The sequence below is a fragment of the Nesoenas mayeri genome, assembly GCF_963082525.1.
Source record: "Nesoenas mayeri genome assembly, chromosome: 7".
NCBI classification, from domain to species: domain Eukaryota; kingdom Metazoa; phylum Chordata; class Aves; order Columbiformes; family Columbidae; genus Nesoenas; species Nesoenas mayeri.
The window spans coordinates 13,255,575-13,283,064 of record NC_137551.1 but is presented as its reverse complement, the minus strand read 5'-3'; the positions used below and the strand labels follow the sequence as shown (position 1 = coordinate 13,283,064).

Below are 27,490 nucleotides of genomic sequence, written 5' to 3'. Positions count from 1 at the left end.
CTTTTGATACAGATGAGGACTAATTCATGCTGTGCTGCTGCTGAACTGGATCATAGAATCTGTGAAAGACTAGAGGTTCTCCATTTTGTATAATCTATTCTGTGCTTTTGAAGAGTTGTGAGTTACAGGTAGAGCTACAGGAAAGCAGAAAAAAAAAAATAATGTGCTATGAATATGCATCCTCATTTTAAAATTATTTTGTTTCAGCTTTACCCTCATTAATAATTCTTGGAAGCCTGTTTATGAGCAATTCAAAATGACTACTTAATAGATAAAATTCAATCTTCAAATTTTCTGAATGCATATACAAATCAGAAGGTGTTTTTCCCTGTCCTAATTGGAAAATAACTTCCCACAAATACTCTGCAATTTGGCTAGAGTTCAGCAATCTTCTTCTCTGAAAGCATGTGAATAATCCATCCCTATTCAATAATGCACTCTGAGACCTATTGAAGTTCAGTGAGCACATACTTAAGGTTGAGCACTTGCTTTGTTAATACATAGCTGAACGGGGGACTACTCACTTTAATTTCAGCATTTCATAAAATGCTCCTGCCAGTAAACTCACTTGAATTTCTCTGGAAGATAAGTACCAAACAAACACAAATTCATTTAAAATTCAGACAAAAAAAAAGTTCATAGACATAGTTTTTAGAAGAACATAAAAATACAACAATAGAAAGGAAATTATAACGAATCAGCCTGGTATCCTACTTCCAACAGAGACCAAAAGTGAATGTTTAGGGAAAAGCATAAGTACAGATCAAGTCACTCAACTCCATTTACATTTTTACTGAAATAATTTTTGTCTGGAGATGAGTATGGCTGGTCAGATGGTATCCGAGCACTTTCTTGCTTGATGCAGTTTGCAGAGGTTTATGAATGTACTAAAAGAATGCCTTTTGCACTATTCAATCTGATGAATGTTTATCTTACAATTTTTCTTATAATGTTTTGCAGATTCCTTTTCTGCTCTGACAGAGAGAGGTCACACTGAGAGACTGTGATAAATGGCATTGTTTATTGAATACTCTAGAACCTACAAAATGGAACAGCCCATACAAAGATCCAAACGTACTCAGAGTGTATTTACTCCTCTATCCTCCTTAGTCTCCTCTCCTCCTTAGTCTTAGTTCTCGCTTCTCAGTTTCAGAGTATAAGAGCTTTGAATAGTGGACTCTTTGAATCAGTCTTTTCGGCTACTCATTTTCTCATTTGCCAACCAATATACTTGTTCCACATGTTAACTCATAACTACCCTCTTTAACACCCCAATATATTTCAATGATATGAAATCAAAGCATGTAATTGCTCTTATGACCTCATTATTTTCCTTTTAGTACTGATTTCTCAAGTTATTCTACATTTGTTATTTAGTATATTAAAAAGCACTAAAATGAGGTATTTCAATTAACACAGTAGTTCTATGGGCTTTGTTATTTGACACAATCAGGCAAACAGCAGAAGCAAACTAAACCAAACAACTGAAACTAATATTAGCAACACTTTTTTGATTGCCTTGGCAATAAACAGCTGAGACATAACATGATGAGGAGAGATGAATCCTCATCACGTTCTAAATTCCATCTACTAAATAAATTAGTAGTGTAATCAATATCATTGCTACATTTGCTCTCCACAATAGCTGCTCTAGCCCTGCTGTTCCTCTTCAGTACTGACCCCCAGCACTGTTGAACATGAAGGGCTGACTTCAAGGAGATGAGACCCAAAGGAGCCTTCTTCCTAACAGGCAATGCGGTTTCCATCACAGGTGCGTAGAGACAAAAGATGTTAACAGTACCTTAGTAGTACCTCTGCTTGTGATTCTCTTATGCATTCATGCATTTATTTATTGTTTAGAAAAGTTGACAAGTGGAGAGCTTTGCATAACTTGATTAAATTTCCTCTCAGTGCCCCAAAGGAACATTTGAAGACAAAATGAAAGGATTACCAGAAAACAACACCACCACCAAACAAACAAACACCAGAAACATCTGAATCTGAATTCAAAAGTGAAATATCTGGTGAACCTGAGGTACTAGTTCCTTCCATAGCAATTTCAGATGTTCCCATTTCCAAATATTTGTTATTGCCTGCCTGCTGGAGGTTCTGGCTTCTGCAGCAAAGTTAAGGAAACAGGAAATATTAAATTCTTCAGGAAGCTCAATGCAAAGTCTGATGGCATAGCCTAACCCAGCCAGTAATGGGTTTCAGATAAGGCACTAAACACTGCATCTTCATACCTTAAGTTGTCACAGCCATTTGCTAATGGAACACAGTTCCAAGCCCTCAAACCAACTGGGACAAATTGAGGAACTGAGATAAGCATAAGAGGATAAACAAGGATGTGATACACTCATTAGTCTGCAGTTAGTTTAATGCAAAATCAATTACTGATAACGGCATAAACTCTGGCAACACAGAATTTATAATAGGCTGCAAAACCCAACTGTGGTTCCACCAGCTAGAAGGCACTGAGCTTTTGTTTTGCCACAGCAACACTATTACTGGTAACCAAGCTGGACAGGTTGAAATTATGTGAGCTGCAGCTGGTCGCCCTTTTGACCACCAGCAGACAGGTCTGTAGGTAATGAGGCACAGAGTGATGGTGAGAGAATTCCATCAGAGCATACAGAATACTCCAAAGGTTACACAAGGAAAAATACGGGTGGTAGATTATATCCAGCAGCATATAATGCAGTTGAAAGTGTTTTGACAGAACAAGAACGCAATTACAGAAATCATGGTCAAAACCTTTCAGAGCTTGTTCCTTTCCTCTCTGCCTTCTCCCATAATTCCTCTGTTACATTTCTTGTGTGTGTCCCTGTACAACCAACAGTCCTTCAGAAAACCGAGACAACAATTTAAAGCCTCAGTTACCTCTTTAATGCAATAGTAAGAAAACGATAGCTGGTTTTAGTAATATTTATAGTATTTTGTCTCCTTGCCAATTTCAGTGCAGATAGGCTGCAAACATATTTTCTTTCCTTATCTACCATCAAAGAAATGCTAAAGTACAATACCACCCTCTATGGTAGGTTGCCAGCTGACGCTCATTGACAATGCCTTATTTTCTACAGAACTAAAGGGCTATTTTTTCCCCTACTCATTCTGCTCTTAAACAGCCAAAATACAGAAAGCTACGGTTTCCCTTTCTGAATAAACACGTACACCTGGATTTAGATAATTCTGCAGGAAATAATTACCTTCTCTTTATTGACAGTGTAATATACAGAAGTTTTATCAATCAAAAATGAGCATAGCTTGCTATAAGCTTGGAAAATGGCACCAGCGTATCTTATATAAATTTAATTCGTGTTGTACAGAATGATTAACTATCACATCAGTGCCAGGTAAAAGGACTTCAGTAATTAGTCTTCAGGAGCTCCTGAACTGATGACTAAAATCATAAAACAAAGTCATTGCATATTTTGAAACATTTTTTTCACTTCTGTCAGGAAATACGTACCATGACATCAATATTTTTTCCCCACTTCATGAGGTATTTTATGCAACACATACTATCAGCTCCCTAAAACTCCATTTCTAGCACTAGTTGATTAACCTTTTTTTATATATAATTAATACAATAACCCCACATGAGCTAAAATCTAATTGTTATATTTCTTTTTATGCAGAGTAATCAAATCAGTGTAGACATGGCAAACAAAGAAATGTTCTTCCTCCAACAAAATTGCACAATCCTTATTCCAAAATAATTTCCTACTTCTAAAGTCAACTACACAATAGACTCCAGATAGATTGGACATGCATTTTATTCACAATAACCTATTTGGTCTTCTTACTCGTAATGTGAACATTTACTTTTACATTTACTTTTCTAGAGTATGTATGTATTTATATACACATAGTAATATATCTGTTCTGTTCCTTATAGGCTTTTAAAAATCACTGATGTCCTTTTACATTCATCACAGTGATGACATTAATAAAGAATTTCGGGGTAGCTAAAAAGGAAGAGCATCTCCATAGAGTGAGATGATCATCATAAGGATTATTTTAAGGGCAACAATCTATTATTTACTGTAATCTTCTGAAATTAAGTGAGTTTCAGTGCTGATATCATAGCTTGACCCCTTCACCATATGGAAGTAATTAAAATACAGATGAAGACAGATTTTACCTCTTTGGAGATAGCTGAGGACAAGCTGTCAAAATAACTGTGTCCGGAAATATTGTTACTAAGCCAAAACTGTTAATTAATTACACTAGACAAAAATTAATGATCTCAGTCACTGGACATGAAACAATTTCTACAAGGCATTGACATGGATTTTTATTCAGAAAGAAATGTGAGATTGGCAAATTCACAGTAACTTCCGTTTGTAAGGTCAAGCTGGTATTTTCCCACAAAATAACATGGCATTTTGCCTTGCTCTAGGTTGAAGAGATTTTCAGAAACATATTCTTTCATTCTACAAGTCTCCTTCTATTTGCTTTTAGAAAAACATGAATCCTGTGAAGGTAATTTTACTCACACTGTTCTTCCCACTCCTGGTCATCGTCACTGTGTTGACTATGCTGCTGAGCTTGCTTGAGACTCAGATACAACTCTTTTGCTCGGATTTCTTCCTGCTGCCTTATTTGTTCTTCTCCCCTCTGCCTCTCCTCTTCTTCTCTTTTCTAGGCAAAATGAAGTAAAACTGAGGTGACTAAAGAGGAAGAATGTGCCAAAAGTTAGGACACTGGTTCAGTTGCTTCCCCCTCACAGAGCAGTGACGTTACCTTGGTCAAATCACTGTCTCTTCTAACTTCAGGCTTCTCACCTACCACAACAGGCTAATAGAAGTTTCCCACCTCTTAGCTATATCTGAGGAAGGTGTGTTTTGAGGTGCACAGGTATCACAGGAAGAAGGGACATGTAAGTATCTAAGACCAGAAATCTAGATGTAAAACATGTCTCATCATGTGGCACCAAATCTTGTGCTATCCTAGAGTCCATAAGCAGCGCTTATGTCCACACGTGCTCCCATTGGAGATACCACTGTCACTCAAGCAGCAGACACATCTACAGAACCCGTAGAATCCAGTAACTGATTTACTGGTGCTCTTAGTTTAGCAACTGTCACCATGTGTCATCCTAAACAATACAGAGAATCATCACAGCAGAATTCACAGCATCACTAAAACAATCCGTGGTCTATTTTAGTAAGTACTGCAAATGCGAGTGGAAAGATTTTAAAAATAGGGCTAAAACCTGACTTCTGTTATTCCCTAAACTTGGTCTGTGGGTTCAGGAGATGCAAAACTGAGCTTTCATTGTGTTGCTCATCACCCTGCAAAAAGTAACTTGCACACTTAAATTTTTTTACACGTGGGTTCTTCCTGTTCAGTGTTTAAAGATGCTGCCTATATAAAAATTCACACCATGTATAAATGTATGGTACAATTCAGCTTCCTTTTTAGGCTGAAAGGGGTTGAACTATATAAAAGCTATATTACTTTAGTAAAAGTATATATTAATTGCTTAACATTACCTTACAGTAAATAGTGTGTTTTATAATACATCGGAAAAGTACATATTCAAAGGTTGTCTGTCCTATCTTGACACCTGCCAGGGTATAAATACCAAAAGCAGCCTGAATACAGTAACATGAATGTCCAAACAATGTTGGTTTCTAATACCCCTCAGAGGGACTCAGACACAATTTCCCCATGGTGAAATGGGTCCCTGGAATGTCTGTCTGGAAAACAGAAAAAACTGTTGCCTACCATGGGGAAGGAAAGGCTTTTTTTTTCCTCTCCCTGTCCCTGGTTCTCTCTAGCTCTGCAGAACTTATCTGTTGTTAACCAGAAATCCAGAATTGAAGGGACACTAATTCTTTTTGGAAGACAGCTTTCCAAAACAACATTGTTGTTTGCAATCTCTAGAAGCTCAGTGAGGACCAGAAGCAGCAGGAGGAGTCAGGTCTGTTTGGTTGCTCTGGTCATCACAACAGTACATTTAAGGAAAAATGACATGTTATATTTGCGTAAATATGGAAATAACAGTGGATATCCAAGTGTGAATAAACAAGGACAGGTGTCTTAAGTTTCACAGGGATGGCTGGCATCGGAATAGTCAGCCAACTGACACAGCTCTAAATGCTTTTGTCCACAGACAATTCAAAAAGACTGAAAAGAAGCAATTTCGCAGTGACAAGCAACACCATCTTCGGAGTGGGAAAATGGAACAAGTGCAAATCTCCACCCTTTGAAAGAATTCAACCACTGCTTCTTTTGCCTAAGTAACATAACCCAACGTTTCTCAGCACAGCTGAGCTCCACCAGTTACACCAGCAGAGAGGATCTGTCTTCTTGATAACGCAACAAACCAAAAGACCTGAAATCTTGGGTATTAAGTCATGTACCTCTGTAAATAATAATAGTTCCATAATACACAACGAACAATAAATTAGTCTGCTCTTATTATTTCTGAGAAACAAAACCCTAGTATTGTTCTTCAGTCAATTTTTTATATTTTTAATGCTAGTATCTTTGATTATTTCTAACATCATCCTGCCACTGTTATCTCCCAAGTCCTAAAAAGACCAGTGGAATGGACAGTTCATTATTTTTGAAAAGTCAGTGCTTTTAGGAAGCACTGTTTTCAAAGACCAGCAGCTCCTTCAAAATTAAAAAAAAGAAAAAAATAATCTTTTTACATACCCCATAGAATTAAGGATTCTGTATTTCAGTTTCTAGTAAATGGCTTTACTCCCTTCCTGGAAATAGTATGTAATCAGCTCTTCTTCATGCTTATGAGGAGAACATTCATTTATTTAGCTCTACTACCTAAAAAAATCCAATACATCTAGGCTACCTTTTCAGGAAGACAGACAGACACAGAGGTAATCCTGGCTTATCAAAATATTTTCTATTCAACATCTCAAACCACAAAGTAAACTTCATGTTCAATCTCACATCAGTTTCCCTGAATCACACGAGTTTCATCACAAGTTATTTTAATGTAGCTATTGTTGAAGCATTTGTAATCAAAATATGAAAGTGCCTTAAAAAAAACCAAAAACACCACACAACACAACAAAAAAACCCAACCAAACCAGAATTTGGGGAGAGTCTGAGTTCTTAATGGAAAGCAGTAAAGCCTACTAAGAATATTCTTTTTTTTTTTTTTAATGAGAAAAAGGAGATTTAAATCAAAGAAGCACCTGTCAGTGATGGCACTCGATTCTGAATTCACAAAACTTTTTTGTGTCATTTTCCTTCTTAAAGGAAGCAAAATTCTGTTTATTCAAATTAGCACATGGATGCATGTGCAAGTATATTGTGCAACTTCTTACAGGTGTGTGAGGAGAAACAAGCCTTGTTAGTATGACAGAGGATAGAAAATTCATCCTTTTGTCAAGTAAAAAGCATATGTTTGTATTTTAAATGAGCAACAACAATTGAATTTTTCACATTTCCTCCACTGGAAGAACACAGCAACCAGTTTACCTGCTTCTCCCCGTGAACGCAATCCTGCACACCAGAGCTGAGCATGAAGAGCTATAATAATCTACAAACATCACTTTCTGCATGACAGTTGAGAGAGATTGTACTGTGTGCTGTGACCCTTTCAGCTCTTCCAGAATAATTAGGGAGGTGACAATCCAGTATGTAGTTGCAAATTGCCAAGAAATACCAACCTGCTGCAACAAATCACACTGGCAATTCAATAGGCAGCAGTAATCCTCTCCAGCTTTAACTCCACTGGAGAATGTGAACATGCTAAATGATCTTTTCTAGCCTCCGGCAGTTGAGCATTTACCATAAACTTGTTACTTGTTACTGTAAATGTGTGCCTCACAATGTCTGATGGGTTTACTACAGCCAGCTCTAAATAATATTTAATATTCCCCATGGTTAGCTTCTAATGTTTCAGTCCAATGAAGATGAGATGAGATGAGGTCAGCATTTACTTTTTGCTGCAGAAAGATTGTTTTAAAAAAATGCACAGAGGAAAAGCCAAAATAAAGCAATTTACTTTTTCACAATGCAAAATGGAGCTTCTGGTTGCCACAGCTCTTGGGGTCTCTCTGGGGAGTCTTATGGGATGCAGGGCAGCTAAAACACTGACATCCTGCTCAGGGCAAAACCCACAGGGCGTACTTGTTACAACAGTCTTCTCCAAAGCAAAGGATGCCCAGGATTCCCTCAAAGCTTCAGGCTGGCAGAAAACATCTTGGGCAGCCCTGAGAGCTGCAGCTCCGTTCCAGCTGCTGTGAATCTCCTGAGACGCTGCAGTGGGCAGCGCGGAGCCGGGGCAGACCTGCAGGATACCAGCCACAGAGCTGGGAGCCAACCTGGCTTCAGATCTGAGCCCTCAGGACACCCTGCTCTGAAAACGGGAACCTGGAAATCCCAGGGTCCCCCATTCCAGGACAGCCTGGCATGGCAGGAGGAATTCAGAGATCAGAGTTCTCCGCAAACCCACCTGACAGTTTCCAACAGAGCTGTGAAAGTATAATCAGAAATATGTCCAACCCCTTCCCAACCTTTTTTACTGAGAAAATTCTCTCACCTCAGAAAAGAGTTTACAGAGACATTATTTTCTTTTTTACTAGCAATGTCTCAAAAGGAACACAGGGTTTGCATCACTTCACTGTGCATGTATTTGCAGGGAGACAAATGTACAAAATGCAGTCACATTTTATGTAGAGGTTGTTACATTTTGGTCATGGATATGCTCCAGGACATGCTATTCATATATGGCTCATATAGGGAGGCAACAACATACACTGCTTGGTAACTTGCCATAGATCCAGTGAAAATCTGCTAAGAGTTTGTCTCTTCACAGCTTGAATTCCTAATACGTAAACTGCCCTCATTAGCAGCTCAGATTTTCCCATTTACCTATGGAAAATAACAAAACTTTACTAGTTCTTACTAGTGATCCAGACTAAAGACAGTGGCTTCAGCAGTGCACTCATTACTGATGTCACTGGGGAAAAGACTCTTCTTTAATATCACTGTTCTTCACAAGTAGGATAGAAAAACCTAAAGACCTGATTCCCAGCAGAAACCACAGCTGCCTCACTTCCAACATTGTTAAAGAGACAACTACGTAGGAAAAAAAAGTTTCTAAACTCTGGTTGAGATTGAATGAACCCAGCCGAGGCATTTTCAGAATGAACTGGGTGCCAAAGCCCAGCAGGAAGGTGTTGGCTTATTCCTGGATTCTAAATATGCTGTCCTGAGGAAAGCACAGAGCTGAACTTACAGCTTATTTGCTCTTAAAGATAACAGGCCCACCCAAGTGCTTATGTTAACTTGGAGACAGAGTTTTTTTCCCCGATCAGGACAGAATGGTCACTGATATATCATAAGCCCACACTACTGTAAGTGGTGGTGGTGACATTTTAGTGCATTCTTATACACATAGCAGCAATTGTCTGAAGAATCAGGTCCACAGCACTTTTGGGCACAGTAAAGCACTCAGGCACATGTTGAAAGCCCATCCAAGTCCAAAGGACTGAAGTGTGTTCTTTCTAACAAGCAGCAGCTGTCCTTAATAAAGATCTCCTGAAGCACTAATTATTCTGTTCTTCTCTGAAGGTTAATTGTAAACCTGTCTTCTCTGATATGAACAGAAACAGCCAGGACACAGAAACTCCTGGATTCATACCTTAAAAAAGCTCACTTCACTCATCATAATCCCAACTGGACTTAAAGGCCATCAACCTAAAACCATTAAAAGAAAAAAAAAAGTGGAAGGAAATTATAATGAGCTCTTCCTCTCTTGTTTCCTAACAAGAGAATAAGGACGATTTTTCCTTAAGTGCCACTCTCATTAAAACTCCTACTAAATATTTTTTGATGCAGGAAGAAAAACAAACATTTATATGCAGCTTTTGGTTAACACAAATTTCAACTCCCAAGGTATTTTTAAGAAGCAATCTAGCTTTACTGTCAACTCTGCTTATATTATTACATTTGGCAGGTACCTGATGTTGTCATACAGATAGTACTTCGCTATTAACGTTCTCATGCTTTATGTAGACCACATGAAGAGTGAGCTGAGAGAGTCTCTCTCTGTTATTTCTAAATGTAGCTGAAGGATGCCACCCGCCCCTGGCTGGCTGACACTCATACCTGTAATTTGTCTTAGCTCTGCACATTGTTCAAGACTCTTAGCGACAGCAACTGATAACAGTTGGGAATTATGCCTATGATCTCACAGGCTTTGAGAATTAGCAAAAAGATTAATGATAGTAATTGGCTCTCTTATTTGTCCTTTGCAATAGGTGCATTAAAGAATAGCTGTCCTTAAACTGCAAAAATAGAGCAGTCAACATTTGAATTCTAGCATCACAAATTAAAGGCATTTCTGCTTAAGAAACACTGAGAAAAGCAATACTTTTCTGAAAGTGTTGGAAAAGGAAACAGAGATTATCATTCACTTTGATACGTGAGATATCATTTATCTAGTGCAGGCAGCCCTAAAGTCCCACAATAGATCAAGACGAATAAAAGCATTTTTCAAAAGGAGTATTTGTGATACAATATGGTTAGAAATTAAACTTCTCAGCAGAAAGGACAGAGTTTCAATCTCCCAAGTCAAAACATTTTAAGAGGATGAAGCATTAGCAGAGACTGAACTTATCATATTGCAGTTTAGAAACTGCTTTAAACATGGTCTGGTCATCATCACAGAAGGATGATTACCAATGCATTAAATATTTTAAACCTGTTAAAGTGGACTTGCTAAATGATCTGTGCCTCATTTCATACCCATTTCATACTCATTTCATTAATGAAAGATACATTTCTTTGTGATTTCAATGGTTGCAGTCACATATTAGTAGATTCATTAGCTCATCTTTTTCCCAACACCTTAGCTCTATTCACTTTTTGAAGTTGGAAGTAGATTCCAGAAACATAACTTTCCTGTTTTCCTGTCTAGGCACCTTTCCACTCATTCAGCTTGTAAATATTTCATGTACTTCTTCCCCTGCACAAGAGTAGTTATAAAAAGAATAAAATGGGAAGGAGACAGGAAGTCAAGTGAGCTTAAACAAGCCAGTTGACAGAGAAGTTAACTCCCCCCATATTAAGCTGTGAGATACCCTTGCCTTTGAAATTCCTTTACTGTTTTAAGTAGTTCTACAACGCTATGTACAAGATCTGTTCTTTGAAGACCAAGTATAGATAAGCTGCTCTTCTGAGTAGCAAAGGTGTGGTGTTATAGTACCAGGGATTAATCCTGCCTTTGGATCTCTGCTGGTGGAACCCTGTGTTGGTCCAAGTTCCTCCTAACAGACCTCATTGAAGACCCAGGGCTGGAAGTGTAATTAGACTATTGTTGTATTAATGCAGCAGATGCTGGGAGCACACTCAATAAAGAGGCATTTTAAAAACAATTGCTACATAATCGCTTGTTTCCAAACTCATTTTTGAAGCCAGAGTTCATTTCAGCTGGGTCTTGTCTTAAAAACTTTGGTCTTTCAATTAAATTTTTGCAAATATCCTCTTCAAATCATGGATTTAAAGGAAACCATAGGGGGAAAAAAATGTATTCTCTTTCTTTGATAAAATAAAGATTTGGCAACTTTATGAATAGGGCTAAAGAAATCCTAGCTAAAAGTTAGTATTTGAAATTCAAAGTAGAAACTGAACCAAATCGTCATCCCACTTACAGCAGTGCAATTCTTGCTCCTACCAGGCACCCAGTTGGATGGAGGATACCCACTGACTTCCCGAGGAACACTGGGAACACAGATCACTGTGATATTACCTTTCCATCAGCATGAAAATGAGCTGAATTTGGTGCCATCCCTTTTAAATTGTATCAACAACTGAAAGACTAGTTTTCCTTAAAAGGAAATTATGAACGCTGGCCACCAAAAGTCTCACAAGTTGCTCACTCTGCTTTTCGAAAAGGTCTCTTTGAAACAGAAGAATAACCATGAGTTTGTGGACATTCACCCAGCAAGTGCACTGTAAATCAGACACGGAGATATAAGTGAACAGGCCTGTATTGGCCTTTGTTTGAGAGGGTTTTGCTTTCTGGAAAGAGTGTTTAATTAGTTGCTCTGACCATTATTCATACATTAATAGAGGCACTTGGAAGGTATAGTTGCATTACTCATTGACATCAAATTTCAAAGGCCCGTTCTCTCTTATGAATTCAAATTAATCGTGCAAAGGTAAAATTAATCATGCAACTTTGCACAGAGGAGGCCGCAGGAACTGCCCCTGCTTTGTGCTACAGAACCACCCTCAAGCCCCAGGCCCACAGCTCACAGAACGACAAGCAACTTGCTGACTCCAGTTTGTAATCAAACCGTAAAGTTTAACACTGAGTTCTTCAGCATTTCTCCCATCACAGCAGGGGGGAGTCTGTCTGCACCTTCTGCACCTTTAATCACCATGCCAAGAAGGGAAAAATGCCACAGCAAGCTGTCAGCAGGGAGAGGCATGTAGACAGAAGTTACTGGATGCAGATCTCCTAGGAATCCTATTTTGCTACCGGCTTTCTCCATGGAAACCCAGCCTCACCCACCTTGTGCAGTCTCAGCCTCAGAAGACTGTGATAATTTCTCTGCACGCTAAACAATTACATTTTGGTTTCTAATTTTTAAATAAGTTTTTATCTTCATAAAGTAACATGAAAAGGGTAGACAGAGGTCTTCTTTTCCTGTTAGTTTTCAAATTGTTATTTTCAGCAAGAGAATGCGAAAAAAAAAGTTCAGAAAACCACTAAAATACTATAACCATGATCATAGAAAATTCATAAAGAAATCAATAAAAATCAGGCAAATTAATTTCTCCCAGCAAAGCCAAGTGAACTTTTCCCATATGTTGAGTAGGAGAAGGATCCAACCCTCATTATCTGAAAGAAAGCAGTGGCAAAATTTTCAAGTGAAATATGTGAAGAACTCATCCAAAACACACACAAGATACGTTCAAGCAAACTAACTTAAAATGAGACATTTCACAATTGTACATTTTTTCCCCCAGTATGATTCACTCAGCACAGCTGACTGAACAATTCTGTTGATGTGTGAGCTGAATAACCAGTTTGATTGTCCTGACGCTTTTGAATGAGATATGTAATTTTTTCGCATCACTCACCCAGCTGTTCTGGTGAACACCATGTAGCTATTTGTATACTCCAGGATGAAAAATTACAACTCTGGGTTTTAAAGCTTATTAATAAACATGCACTGAAGGTGACAAGAACATTGAATCTATATAAAAACACTATTAAAAAAGCTAAATTATTATGTGCAAACCTTCAATTCCTCCTGAATTTTTTCCTCCTCTAATTTAGCAGCTTTCCGGTCTTCTATTTCTATTTTCCATTTTTCTGCCACTATTCTGGCTTTTTCTTGAGCCATAGCATCCCGGAATTTCTTTGTAATTTCAGCCTCCTTTTGTCTCCTTCAGAAAAGAATTTGAAAATAAAAATAATTTAAGACATTAATTAATTTTTTAAGTAAAGGATCAATACTTGCTCACTGATTGCAACAACTTGTTAGCATAAGACTGCATGTAAATATACATGGAAAGAATTAAAATGCCTTTAACAAGAGACCTACCACAAATCAGATTTGAGGAAACTATCCAGACAGCAGACATTTTCAATTTTTGATAAATGACTAATTAAAATAGCACCTTCTAATTTAGAGAGGTACTTCTTGGATTTCTTTGAGTCATACCCTGTATGACTGGCTGAAAAAATAGATTTCTCTGTCAGTCTAACAAAGCATGACTGGGAATTTATTGTCTTTCTAATACCAATGCAAATGTGTCTGCCCAGTTCTTAAACTAGATTGTTTATTAGTACTGACAACATAAAATGAACACAGAGCCCAGGTTGAAACTTTAAATCCCCGCTTAAATATGCAATCACTGAAAGCAAGAAGAAACTCATATGAAAAGGAACAATCCAGAACAATCTGATTTTTCAACTGTCACTTCTCAGTGTTCCACTACAAAGGGAAGCGCGGGAGGCAGGTGGCCTACTTCCCAACAATATCAAGCATCAAAACACTTCTGAATCTCCCCCAAAGCCTGGAAGAGGTCCTGCTGGAAACACCAGCATGGCACTTTGTATAATCAGCTTCTGACCCAATGGGATAAGAATTAATACAAGCAATGTGCAAATAAAACCAATTTCAAAATGGATTTTACATACCAAATCCCCATTGTGGGCGTACATGTGTGATACAACAAATATTTCTAATTTAATAATCTCAAAACCAGATTGTTTCATTTTTATTTATTGACAAACTGGCATGGTTATGGAAAATTCCCCCCAGGAATAATGTTTGCTTCACTTTTTTTTTTTTTTTTAATAGAAAGAAGGTTTTTGCTTTTCAATAATCAATTAAAATATAATTACATTTTTCATGCGTTGAAAAATTGCCAAAATGAGCAAAAGCAAATGTTCATAAAACATACTTACCAGTTTTACCCACCATTACCTGCTGCCTTTCTACAAGGCCATGTCTCCCATTATGCCAAGTGGGCCCTGAATTGAGATTCCTAAATCCTCACCATAGTTCTTCTGCCTCCTTCTGTGCCTGCTGCCTGGCTCGCTCTGCTATCAGCTCCTCTGATATCTGTTCGTAGGGCTTGTCGCCTGGGGCTTCTCCCATCACCCAGACCCAGACCTCACCATCCTTCCCACGCAGCCACTGCACGTGTTTGCCGTTACCTGCAACAGCCACCAAGAACAAACCGAAAATAGAAACACTGGCTCAAATTCTTCTGTCATTATACGTAGATAGATGGGAAATCTGCAATTAAGGAACATCAAGCTTGCAATTTACCATTCAAAATAAAATATTATTAAGAAGTTGAATGAAAACTTCAGATTTGATTAATTTACCATGCTGGGGAAAAAAATAGGGTTTGTACACTCCAGATTGCACTATCTTTAAAGACTCACTATCCTACTATAATAAGGGATTATTAATTCTGACATGCATTTACCAGAATTTAGGTACTATGATCCCTTTTTCATTGTTATATTTTCTTCCTTCAGTCAGCAAAGAATGAATGAAGAGAATGGAAAAAGAGATGGAGCGACAACAACAACCAGTGACATTACATGACTAGCAATGCTTAAGCACATCAAGAATGTCAAGTGTTGAGCACATAGAGATTTCAATGGAAGCCCTGCAAAAAAATACCAGGAATTTCCTGCTTCCAGCGTGCGAAGGAGTTTCACAGATGCACGCTCAGAGTGCCCATCTCAACACTGCCAAGGCTTTGCTGCTCACGCAGGCAATTGAGAGGGATTAAGTTTCTGGTTCAGTTTTCATGAAAAACACCCCGTGAAAATCTATGGTTACTGTGTTGACATAGTGAGTTTAAAAACACCAAAGAAGACTGAGTGCTCTTTAGAAAATAGCCTACATCCGGTGAACTTTCATGTCCAAGAATCAACTATAGGAGTCTTGCCAACTACAAAGGGTTAAACCCTATCTGAATACATTTCAATAGTCATATACACTACCTGACTTAGTGAGGTTTGGTCTTTTCTTTCTGCTTATGTGTAACTCTCATATATTTTACACATTTTACAGGTTCATAATAAGAAATTGGTAGAAACACCTCTTATGCATCCATTTTTACGTTCTATTTCACGTGCGTTTGTTGAAATTGTTCTTCACAAAAGGAGATTCCACCACAAAGACCGCTGTGAAGATGGACAATGGATTTATTTTAAAGAACGCAGACTAAAAGGCCACAACAGCGTGGCAGTTCATCTCACTTGCTGACATGGGCAGCCCACCACTTTCCGGGATAGTTTTCCTCAGATGTTCCCATAAGTGTTAAAAGAAATCAGGTCCTATTTGAACAGCCAGTCTTTGCTTCCTCTCTTTCTACATCTTTCTTTACTAGCATCAGCTTAGCTACTCTCACCTTCAACTACCTGTTGTTGTTCTGCAACAGGACAGTATCCATTTAACCAGATTAAATTCCCCAATGCACAGTTAATAAAGTGTTTTTGACATCCCAGACTGAGGAGAGAAAACTGCAGGAGCGAATGACGTGGGGCTGCTGACAGCAGGCAGTGCTGGTGCCAACCCACACTCCCAAGTGTTGACAATAGGAACCAAAGGCAACAAACATATCAGATCTCTCAATGAAAGCTAATATTCTATATCCAATTCGAAAATGTCATTTATATGAATTCCCAGTGTTGGCCTAATGGTACTGACTTCAGAGGGAAGGGGGGTGGAATTTAAGCTAATGATGTTTTCCTTCAATAACTCTCAACAGCATTTGCCCTTTCACAGCCTATCAGATTATGTCTCAGTTTATAAATGTGAATGTATTTTATTGTAATTCCTATTCCATGCATTTCAGTGTTTCTGTCAGCACAACATTTATGTTGTGGTTTTTTGAATACAGCATTTGAACACTCTCTGCCGAGAACTGACTGGCCACATTAATTTATTCAGAACAAGACAAGGTCTTTTTCACATCCAACCATGCTTTCTATTTCACTTCAAGAAATGTTTCCCATTCAAATCTTCCCTTAAACCTACAATCTCATAAAGTTGGAGATGGGCTTTACTATAGAATCTGATACTAAAATTTGGTAGTTTCTTAGCATAGAATAACATGAAAAATTAGTGTGCAGGAAAAGAAATAAGCAGCTCAGGGAGAAAAATCTGTCACTGTGAAAACTGAATTCCTGCCACACAAAAAGTCTTTGCAGCCTGTAGAATCAGGTTCATAGTGGTCAGTGTCGACTCTTCTAGGCTAACAACACTGGACTTGCACTTTTAAATGGTAGAACCAACTGCAAGACCTGAGCTGAAAGTAAAGAAAATTATTTTCCTTAATATTTTTAGGAAACTATTAATAGTGTTGTCTGGTTTGCAAGCACACAATTACCAGCAATAACAGTTGATTATAATAATTCCTGCTTGAAGATGTCTCTCAAGTAATAAGGTATTTTGTTAACAAACAAAATAAGGTATTTTGTTAACAAACTTTATTTCCAAATGAAATAGAAATATTAAAAAAATAGAAAAATTCAAGTAAATCTAAAAGAAAGGGACAGGTTCTGACTAAACGAATTTGAAATCTAGGTAAGAAAGAGGTAAGGGAACCTCATGTTTCCTGTTCAGAAGCAGGTCTGTGCCCAGTTACAAAGTTAATGCAGAGCTACGAGATAAAAAATTAAATCTCTTGAGTCCAGTCTTGTGTCTTGATCACAAAAGTACTTTTCTTTTCCTGGACAGACTGTAGCAGTCTGCAAACAATTACCATTAGGAAGCAGTGGACATCAAAATAAGCCTGGATTGGAGAATAGAAATGAAAGTGTTTTAGAAAGAAACAGTGCTTTATCAGGAAAATATACTGAATAATTTAGCAAGTTTTTTCCATGGGGGGGTTGTCTAAAACAACTCTGTAGCACCATAAGATGGCAACACTCACTCTTGCAGTTCTTTTCACCTGTAGCTCCTCCATGAATTTGCATCTCCCATGGAGTTTCCTTAAACCTACACCTATGCTGCTTTGAGACCAGTAACTTGGTTTCTGTATATTGCTCCTTACTTGACACAAATGCATAATCAGGAATACCAAATTTGCAGCACAATGGGATCACAGTGAAAACATCCTTGGAGACCTACTGCCCAAACAAACAGCAACATGAGTTTGTACATATAAACACAATCAAAACCAATACCAAATCATGCTTTCTGTTTGTTTGTATTTCTGCAGTCAATTTTATAGCAACAAAGAAAGTATAAAACAATACCCTAGAGAGCAACAGTAAACTCAGGGCTCTCATCTATAAGAATTATTAGTCTCTACCAGCAGCACTACTAATCTCATACACATAGAGCACTGTAGTACAACCATGAGTAGTGCTGCATGGCCCCACAGAGCATCATCCTGGTGCAAGCAGGGCACCATCATTCCTGGGGCAGGCAGGGCACCATCATCCCTGCCATGGCCAAATGCTGCTAGTAAGCACGAACACTGCCAGCCACCTTGGGAGAGAGAGAAAACAGCACAGAAAGGTGGAGGGGAGGGGAATCCTGGCTGCCCACAAACCTCAAACTAAATCAGGCTTCAACTCCCATCAGCTCAAACTTCCACACTGTGACTAAGGCTTAAAACAAATGGAGTTACACAAGAGAGAGCTTGGCCTTACACTGCCCCTGCTAATGGGGACAGAGGAGCAGAAGCATCATAGTTTTGGTTTGGGGGGTTTTGTTTTCTGGGGGGTTGGGTTATGCTGTGTTATGTCTGGGTTCATTTTCATGCATACTTCTAATTCAAAGCACTTCAAAAATAACAGTAATCAGAGCGAACAGAATACTGCCAGACTCAGCTTTCTTCCTCCAAGCTTGTTCATCTTTAACAGTTCCAGCACCCCCAACAATTCCACTTGTGATCTATCTCCAGTGTTCACAAGGGAGCTACTCCAAGGATCATTACAGGCCTGACTGCATGTCAAGTCTCCCAGCTGGGCTGTCACTCAGCCCCAGCCTGTCTGCTTATCCAGCAAAATGACAGTGAAGGAACCAAGATTGCCTTTCCACCATAGCGAATATTACAGTGTAAATCGAAAGAATTAGGAGAGCACACATTTACAATCTCAGAGATGTGGAATAGCATTTGATGGCTACTTAAACTTTCTCAGAAGCATTGCCTATTTCCATGAACAGCCTTGTTTCTCCGAGGCTGGGTTTCCCACCACAGTTCTCTGCAACAGCAACTGACTCTCCCTCCTCACTCACTGGAAAGCTTTGTAATCATCCAAATAGCCTTTGACTGTGTCTTTAGAAAATATTTGTTTTCTCTCTCTGCACTAGAAAAAGGCTCCTGAAACTTATTCTGCATTTGGAATATGCTGCATAAGCATTCACTGTTGACATCAAGACAGCTGATCAGCCTGATCTAATTTTGCCATTCAGAGAAACTGTAGCTTTCGGAGTGGGGTTGAGGTTTTTGGTTGGTTGGTGTTTTTTGTTTGTTTGTTATGGTATTGTTTGGTGGCTTTTGTTTTTTGAGTTTAGAGATCTGGTATACTTTGGTTTAAACACAATGTGTTTTACATGAGATTTTACCCTTGGCTTTATAAGCAAATTATGTTTATGGCTCCTGGTTTTGGCTGGGATAGAGTTAATGTTCTTCACAGTAGCTAGTATGGGGCTGTGTTTTGGATTTGTGCTGGAAACAGTGCTGATAATACAGGGATGTTCCAGTTACTGCTGAGCAGAGCTTGCACAGAGCCAAGGCCTCTTCTGCTCCTGATCCCACCAGTGAGTGGGCTGGGGGTGCACAAGAGGCTGGGAGGGGACACAGTCGGGACAGCTGACCCCAAATGACCAAAGGGGTATTCCACACCATATGATGCCAGGCTCTGCTTATAAAGCTGGGGGAAGAAGAAGGAAGTGGGGGGGGGACATTCAGAGTCATGGTGTATGTCTTCCCAAATACCTTTACATGCGATGGAGCCCAGCTTTCCTGGAGATGGCTGAACACCTGCCTGCCCATGGGAAGTGGTGAATTAATTCCTTGGTTTGCTTTGCTTGCATGCGCAACTTTTGCTTTACCTATTAAACTGTCTTTATCTCAACACACGTTTTCTTGCTTTTACTTTTCCGATTATCTCGCTCGTCCCACCAGTGGGGAGTGAGCGAGTGGCTGCACGGTGCTTAGTTGCTGGCTGGCGTTAAACCGCAAAATAGAAACTTGATTTTTTTATATTCTACAACGTAGATGAGGTACCATTAATTGGCTGTAGGATGTGTATTAGAAGCACATTGATTAGGATGAAAATGAGAATGATATTTAGGCTGTTCTCAGTTTCAGCTTACCCAGTACATTATTTATATATACTTTTTTAATACAAACACACACATACACACACAATTTCACTTCTAAGGAGAAAACCTAGGAAATAGTGGTGAATGTTTCTGAGAGGCTCTTCAAAGGACAGAATGCACTTTTCCTTACATTAACCACCATAAATCCATTAAAATAGATATAGAATCATTAGGTGGCAATGATGAAAGCAATGAAAATAACATAAACCCCACAATAGAAGACCTGCTATAATTCATTCTGTTGTCTGCCCTTGCCAATAGTCACAGGACCACAAACCCCTCTTCCAAGAATACATTCAGAAAAACCAGTCACTTCAAATTTTAAAACATGAAAATGGGGAAAAATTCTGAACTTCAAGCATCCCCCTCAATGTTTCAGTTTACAGTCCCTCCAATTTCAACACTGTCTTGTGTGCCTTTCTATTTAAAGGAGCATTTGCAGAGGGAGAAAGAAATTCAGCTGATTTACATGAATATATTAATAAGGGTTGTAGGATCTCAGCACTGCTGAAAAATCAGCCTTCATGGTTCTCCAGCTGCTTCCTGATCATATAACAAACTCAATCTTCTGTTTATGGAATCACTGCCTGTTACCATGGAAATAATTATGCTGCAATATACCCCTGCAGGATCAAATAAAGTAAGAATGACTGCAAGAGAGCAAACATTAAGGGAGGAAACAGTTACTCAAATGAGACTATGGTAATTAACAAATGTAGCAAAGATAACTGTACATAACAGTTAAAGGTCAGTGTGTTTGCATTATCACATGGTATGTATATATGCGATAGGTATACGTAGTTTTGCATAGTGTAAACCAAAAAAGACAAAACAAAACAGAACCAGAAATAAGGTGTCACTTCTGTGGTCTCTATCTAGTACGTCCCAGATATTTTCTTGGCTCCCTGGCCAGGGCACGCTATTGCACATAACAATTTTGTATATTGTCCACTTTCAACTGGGAGATAACATTCATAACTCCTTCTTAAAGACATTGTTCTAGCTCCATATACAACCTAGAGGTAGTCTCTTTTCTGTCCATTTTAATGACCCTTTCACTGTAAACAGTATAAAATGCAGGTACCTATCAGATCAAAGATTGAAGGTTGTAAAATCATTCACATCAGTATCATTCCTTTGATTTTATTTTATTTTTTTTAATTAAAAAATAAAGTCAGGAACACAGAACTATAATTTCTGATTCCTGATCCAAATTGTCTCTTTATAAGAGTAAAAGCTACCCACAGGGTTCGGTTTCTCACACAGAGCTATCACAAAGCAAAGGTTTTCCCACTGCTGCAGAATAAACAAAAACAAGTCTGCACGGCTACTTCAGGGTCTGCTGGAAATTCACAGCAGGACAAGGCTTCTGTCACAGAATGAACACAGAACTCTGGATCACTTTCTGCACCAGACTCCCCTACTTAATGCAACTTGGCAGGTTTGCACTGACTCCTTTTATCAGGCATAGAGGACCACAAAAGCAGGGAGACCTACATCACTACAGTGAGATTTTCTAGCACCAGCGCACATGAGTGGACTTGAAGGTTAACAAGCCACAACCAGTATCTGGCTAAATTCACTGCTGCCCTGAACATGTTGCATTTTCTGATGTCTTCCAAATCCAGCTATCAAAACCTGGTGCCTCTGTCCTTGAATGTTTTATTCATTTATGCTAAAAACTGGCAAAATCAGCAAGGAGATATTGAATTAACTTGGGTGAATCCCAATCTCTCCTCAGCCGCAGCACTGCTGTCTTTCCATATCAGGTATTCATGAGCTTGCAGACAGTCACAGCCTCAGATCACTACCAGAGCACTGGTACATACAGCAAAGCCTCTCTCACACAGCTGCATCCAGCCAGGCTGAGGAACGTAAGGCCACAGAGAAACACAGGGAGGCTCTCTGTGCCAGCAGCTCAATTAACCCAGCAGCCCCTCTGAGAAAGCAGCCGATGCCAGATGCTTCAGACAACACCAGTGCTGAGGATCACACACGTGCAAGAGAACCCTCCAGTGCGACAAGGCCCAGGTAGCCAGTGACATCCTGCTGAGACTTTTCTGCAAAACAGAGAAGTCAGTTGCAGTGCTGGATATAAGGCTAAAAAGCACAGACTTACGGCTGATCCTAGGAGGGCAGAGAAGTCCTTCTGGATTTGTTCCATCTGGTACATATTTAGGTCATGTGGCGGCTGGGGGTCTCTTTCTAGCCCCAGGTTCAGAGAAGCAAATGGATACTTTAGAAGTCGCTGTTGAACGGTACCTCAGTACACAGCCACACTGAGCACGAATTCTGGCCCCAAGGTATGCCGTACTAACAAAACTGCAGCATATCACAAGCTGCTATACACATTGTGAATGTTCCATTAAAACTTTTCCAGTAACTTCAAGATTAGTTGGCTCAGTTCCCTAAGAGAAATTATTCTAATGTTCTCACTAGTGTTCTCCAGTTACTTTTTCAGTTGTATCCAGATTGGAACAAAAGGACAGTGCTCTATGGAATTCCAGATGACACAGAGCCAGATATTTCAGAAATACTCAAGTCTGATGCCTCTGGTTAGACTCATATCAAGAAAAAGACAATGAATACTACCAGGAAGTGTATCTCTGCAGGAGATGAAGTCTTAGCTATGCATTACCAGAGTGCATGGAGGCCTTAGTATAACTGAAGAATACACTTCTGAGTTCAAAAACACAGAAAAAAAGGCACCACATGTACACACGCTTATCCTTCATACACACACTAAAACACATGCCCACTCACTGGCCTTCACACGCGACAGTGATATATACTCCAACCATCCACTTGTGATATTTGAAATACTCACTTCCAAACAGCTTCATGTATTCTCTAATGATTTTCCAACAAAAATACCATTTAGATAAGAAATTCTTTTCTAGCCATGCTGTGATAAGCCTACCTAATTTTCTCCCAGGTGCTCTTGCTAAGGATAGGTAAATAGGAGTGTTTACAAACAGCTCCTCTCTGAACATCATGAGCTGCAGTTCACAATTAATGTCAGGATAAGCAGCGGCAGACCAGCATTGCCTCCTCTCTCTCCCCCATGGCCGTCCTTCAGCTACCTCATGCTCACCAGTTTTTGAGATGTCATTTTGGGTATGCTGACAGCCCCGGATACTGCATCGGTGTCAAAATTCAAATTGGCAGGGTCCTTCACTTACTCCCAACTCAGCTATACTGGTTAAAGGGCTCCTGCCTAATCAAATAAATATGTTGCTTTGCAAATTGCAAAGCTGCCTGTTGGTTAATTTTCAGCAAATCCCAAAGGGATCTTGAAATTTTGAGGAGACTTCCCGTAGTGATTTTAGCACAGTAAGAAAAGGCAACCTGTTTATTATAATGAAAATGTGTTCTTGAAAGACCTGCCCAGGAGTAATTTGTAAATGAACTGGAGACAGACTTCCAAGAATTCAACTGAATTGTGAAGCTATTTCCAGTACAAGCCAGCAATCATGATTTAATTAAAACTACAAATACTTTTTTTTTTTTTTACCTTGAATAAGTTCACTAAACACTGCAGTTTTGGCAAGACCCAAATAATACAAATTCTACTAATATCTTTAGGCAAAACACAAACATAGGCTAGGTACAAATAGCTAAACCATGGGAACAGTTTATTCAGTTTCTTCTAAAGGAAATATTTAATTCTGAAGTGATGCTCATATGCGGCTCCTTTTTAGACAGATATCTGTGTTTTTAAAAAAGAAAGGAAATTAAAATTGTTGAATAATCTGAAAACATTTCATTCACCCCTGAAGTGGAAGAATTTCATTAACAATTATTTGTTCTGATACAAATTTCAGTTTTAACTTTTCCTCAAGACACATGAAACCAAACCGTCCCAATGGAAAAGAAGGAACATTTTAACATGTACTAAAGGTGACTAATATTGTTTTCTTTAGAAATTAAGAATAAGACTAATTACACTATTTCACTCTCAACAACTTACATCTTATTTCACGGTTTGGACATGGTCTTGTTTTTAAGAAGCAAATTTCATAGTACTCAATAGGATGTTTACGGACAATCTGCATTTAGTGGCGCTTCTACAAAAATCACTGTAGGTTTGGGGCCTTTGCTAGTTAGTTTTCAAGCAATGAAGAAATGATGACACTGATGAGCATTCCCTAAACCCACTGATGATTTTTAGCACAAGGACAATCTGATCTGCATATACCACTTTTTTTCCTCCCCAAATCTGAACTTGTGATTTCTGTAATACAACATATCCAAACCTTGCACAAGAACTCTTCATCCCCAGGTCACTGTGCAAAACCAAAACTGGGTTCACAATCATTCCTCTGTTACAAAAAATCCACCCCTCTTGCTATGTGGCTAGGTTCACATGTACTACTGCTGGTAAGATCTTGAATTGACAGAGAATTGTATCAATTGAGGTATAAGAATCAGATCAAGCCCAAGAACCTTTTGGAGCAATTTTAATTACAGAAGTACCCACTGTCATTAATTCCTTTTGTTCTATCTCACCATATGTCATCCCAAAGAAGTGGGGCAAAGTTTTCATATGTAGCTATTCAAACTAGGAAGAAAGTAGATGTCAAAAGGCAGACCTATAAATGTAATTATGATTAAAATAGTAACATTATTTTATGAAAATATTATGTCATATTCACAAAAAACATATACATTTTTCTGTCAAGTAGAAAATTTCAGAAACCCAGCACAACATTAGAGATATTAAAGTCTCACCTCTGTTTCCTACTGTATGTCAGGCTACAAAGATCTCTATAAAGCCAGAGTAATTCTTGGCTTCAACAAAATACCACAAATATAAAATCCATGTCATGCAATAGAGAGCCAAAACCAAAACCTTGCAGATGCAACTGCTCAAATCCCTTAGTTTCACAGCAATGAAGAACATTTAACAGTAGCTCTAAATTTCCTGGTAGACACTAATTTTAAACAGGAATAAAAATATTCCATATTCTGTGATGTGTAGCAGGGGGAGAATGTTGAGAAAAATCACCAAAATATAAATGGAAACTGAAAACTAAGTAGCTTCAAGGTCCAGAAAATGTTGATGCTGAAGCTTTGGGAGGGGGAGGCAGGGGGGAAATCACATAGTTTAAGAAGGGATTATTACCATATTCTACCATTGTAACTTCCTCTAGTGTCATTTCATCAAGGCCTTTGCTTCAAGTGAGTCTTGGCAACTAGTTTTGCTATGAAGCATTTCTTTAATAACATTCTTTGAATTGTTAATTATGTAACAGGCACTTTTTAGTGTTGAGAGGGTCTAAATATTTTAAGAAGTTTGACAACTGAATCCAACGGTCTGAGTTGAGGTGCTCCAAGCAAAGCTTTCTTCCATGGGTGTGTTGAGAAGAGCAACACTTCAAACACTGACTGCAGAGTCACATAGGTATAATAGCACTCTCTCAAAATCAGCCATCCAAAATTATTAGAAATTTTGAATATTCAGATTTAAAGATAGGATGCGATCTTCAGGATTTCAAGGGGAAAGGGGTGTTTGATGTATCATTGTGACACTTCCTTGTTGAGTGAGGAATCACTGCAATTACATTTCCCAGATTAAAATATTTCCTACCTTGCATCAGGCTAACTTCATCCTGTGAACGGGGAAAGAGTTGGAAGCCACTTGTTCAGAGAGGAAAGCAAGGAAATAAGTATTTCTGTTTATTTCAAACCACTTGGACCCAAGACCAGACATGGAAATGAAAACTCAACAGCACAGGCCATACTGCCTTTTGCCTGACTGAAGGGCAAAGGTGGGGATGGTAGGTGAAGAAAAAAGCCTTAGGAATGAAGGGGAAGCTTGGTCATGGTACATCCAGTACCACTGAAAGAGCAGGAACAGTGACTCCCAACTGAAAGAGACACTTCAAAATGATTCCACTTACTCTCACACTAAACTATTCCCCTGGAGAAAGAACCAGCCATGAGAGACAAGGAGCAGGAACATGCTACTTTTGCTGCCCCAGCCCAGGGGGACAACTGGCACTCCTCCTTGTAATCTCTTCCACGTGCATGCTGCACCACAGCCAGTTCCACGCCCGCCATCCCCAGCTCTTAAATATCCAAATCTTACTCTGTTTGCGCCTCGCTGTCTTTCTCAGCATGGCCTCCTCCATTCGTGTTTTTTCTTCCCTCTCCTTCCAGCGCCTCAGCTGCTCTTCTCTCATTTTGTAAAACAAGATCTGCTTTTGCTCTTCGTTCAGCTCTGCCAGGAGCTCAGGGTCAATATACATATCACGCAAAATTTGCTGCAACATGGTAACTCAAAAAAAAAACCACAGCTCCAACACCTGCTTCCAATTATACTCACTACAGTGAGAAAACCCCACGGATGGCACTCCGGAAAGCAACCTGCAAAGGGGCTCTCCCACGCCTGCCTGCCCAGGAGAGGTTTGATTCTTGCTCTCTTCGTGCAGGCATATTCCACTCGTCTCTTACAGGGATGGAGTTCTCTGCTTATCTCATCCTCCAAAGGTGAGGGCAGGTGTCAAGTGAAAAGAAGGGGGAGGTACAGACAAGCATAAGGAAAAAAAAAATAAAAATGAAAAGGCCAGGAAATAAAGTAGTCACTTCAGTGCTCCTGATTGCAAGCCAGTAAAAATACAGAATTCTTGATGGAACCCTTCAGCTTTGCTCCCTTGAGCAGAAGGAAATTCAATGTAGAGAAAGTTTCAGACTTTCAGCTCAGGTGGTTCCCTTGAGCAGCAACACACTGCCAAGGGTGTAAGCACGGCCCAGGGGTTTCAAGTGATGTCATGGTTAAAGGTATCACCTACACCAACAATATCCATGTCACTTTGGGAACCGATCTCTTCTGATAAGGGAGGAGGAACAAGTTTGCATATTATTTCCCAGTCTAGTCTGTCAACTAGGCTCAACAGGATAGGTCATATTAGAGGCCCTATTTACCTGGTGTTGACAAATATTGTCATGCAGCAAACTGATTAAAATATCTTTAAGATTAAAAGCAGATGTAACAAAACCCACAAGAATCTTGTTATCACTTTATAAATAGTAAATTAATATTAATTAAACAAGAGCAAGTTCCCAGGAGTTCAGGTAGCCTATGCAAGTCCTGCTGTTAACGCATTTTCCACTTTGTGACTGGAGAAAGTTACAGTGTTGCTCTCTAAGCAAACTGTGGCTTTTCACTATTTAACAGTTTTACCAAAAGCAGTAAAATAATATGATTTCAGCACCAGGGCCAGCAGCCACATAATTATGCAAAAAAAAGAAACCCACAACACACCAAGAACCAAACACCAAGGCCTCCGGATTCCAGAGCTTTCACTGAACAAGGGCCCAGCTCCTCCACGGAGCAGTGGCACTTTGAGGGAAGGGGACCACCTTCTGAGAAGAGCCAAGATGTGGCCACCAGGAGTCATAACAAAACATAGATCACGTTTGCAGGATGAACCACATCCCACTGCAGGACATTTACACAAGAATGAAGAGCAAAAGCAGATCTGTATTTCCTCGCAAGAAACCTGCTTTATAGATGAGTATCTGTCAAACTCTCACACGACTTCCATGATCCTCATACTAAAAAACTTTTAGTGTTAATGCATCTATTCATGGAACACTCTTGAAGTTAGCAAAATTCTATAATCTTAGTTTAGGCAGGAAATACACCTGATCTAAATCAAAATTCCAGAGAGGAC

General features: G+C 39.1%; 1 protein-coding gene across 3 annotated transcripts in view; it reads right to left on the bottom strand.

The window, feature by feature from the left end:
* SH2D4B (SH2 domain containing 4B) overlaps nt 1-26,589 on the bottom strand; it is a gene marked incomplete at its 3' end in the record, with an annotated part of 63,561 nt that extends 36,972 nt beyond the window's left edge. For all 3 annotated transcript variants that reach the window (XM_080347941.1, XM_080347942.1, XM_080347943.1), the window contains exons 1-4: nt 25,903-26,589; nt 14,506-14,665; nt 13,239-13,386; nt 4,500-4,644 (exon numbers count right to left, since the gene is read on the bottom strand). In XM_080347941.1, the coding sequence (XP_080204067.1) occupies nt 4,500-4,644; nt 13,239-13,386; nt 14,506-14,665; nt 25,903-26,086 (637 nt within the window). In that variant the 5' untranslated portion in view covers nt 26,087-26,589. The remainder of the gene's footprint in view (nt 1-4,499; nt 4,645-13,238; nt 13,387-14,505; nt 14,666-25,902) is intronic.
* Nucleotides 26,590-27,490: the final 901 nt, after the last annotated feature.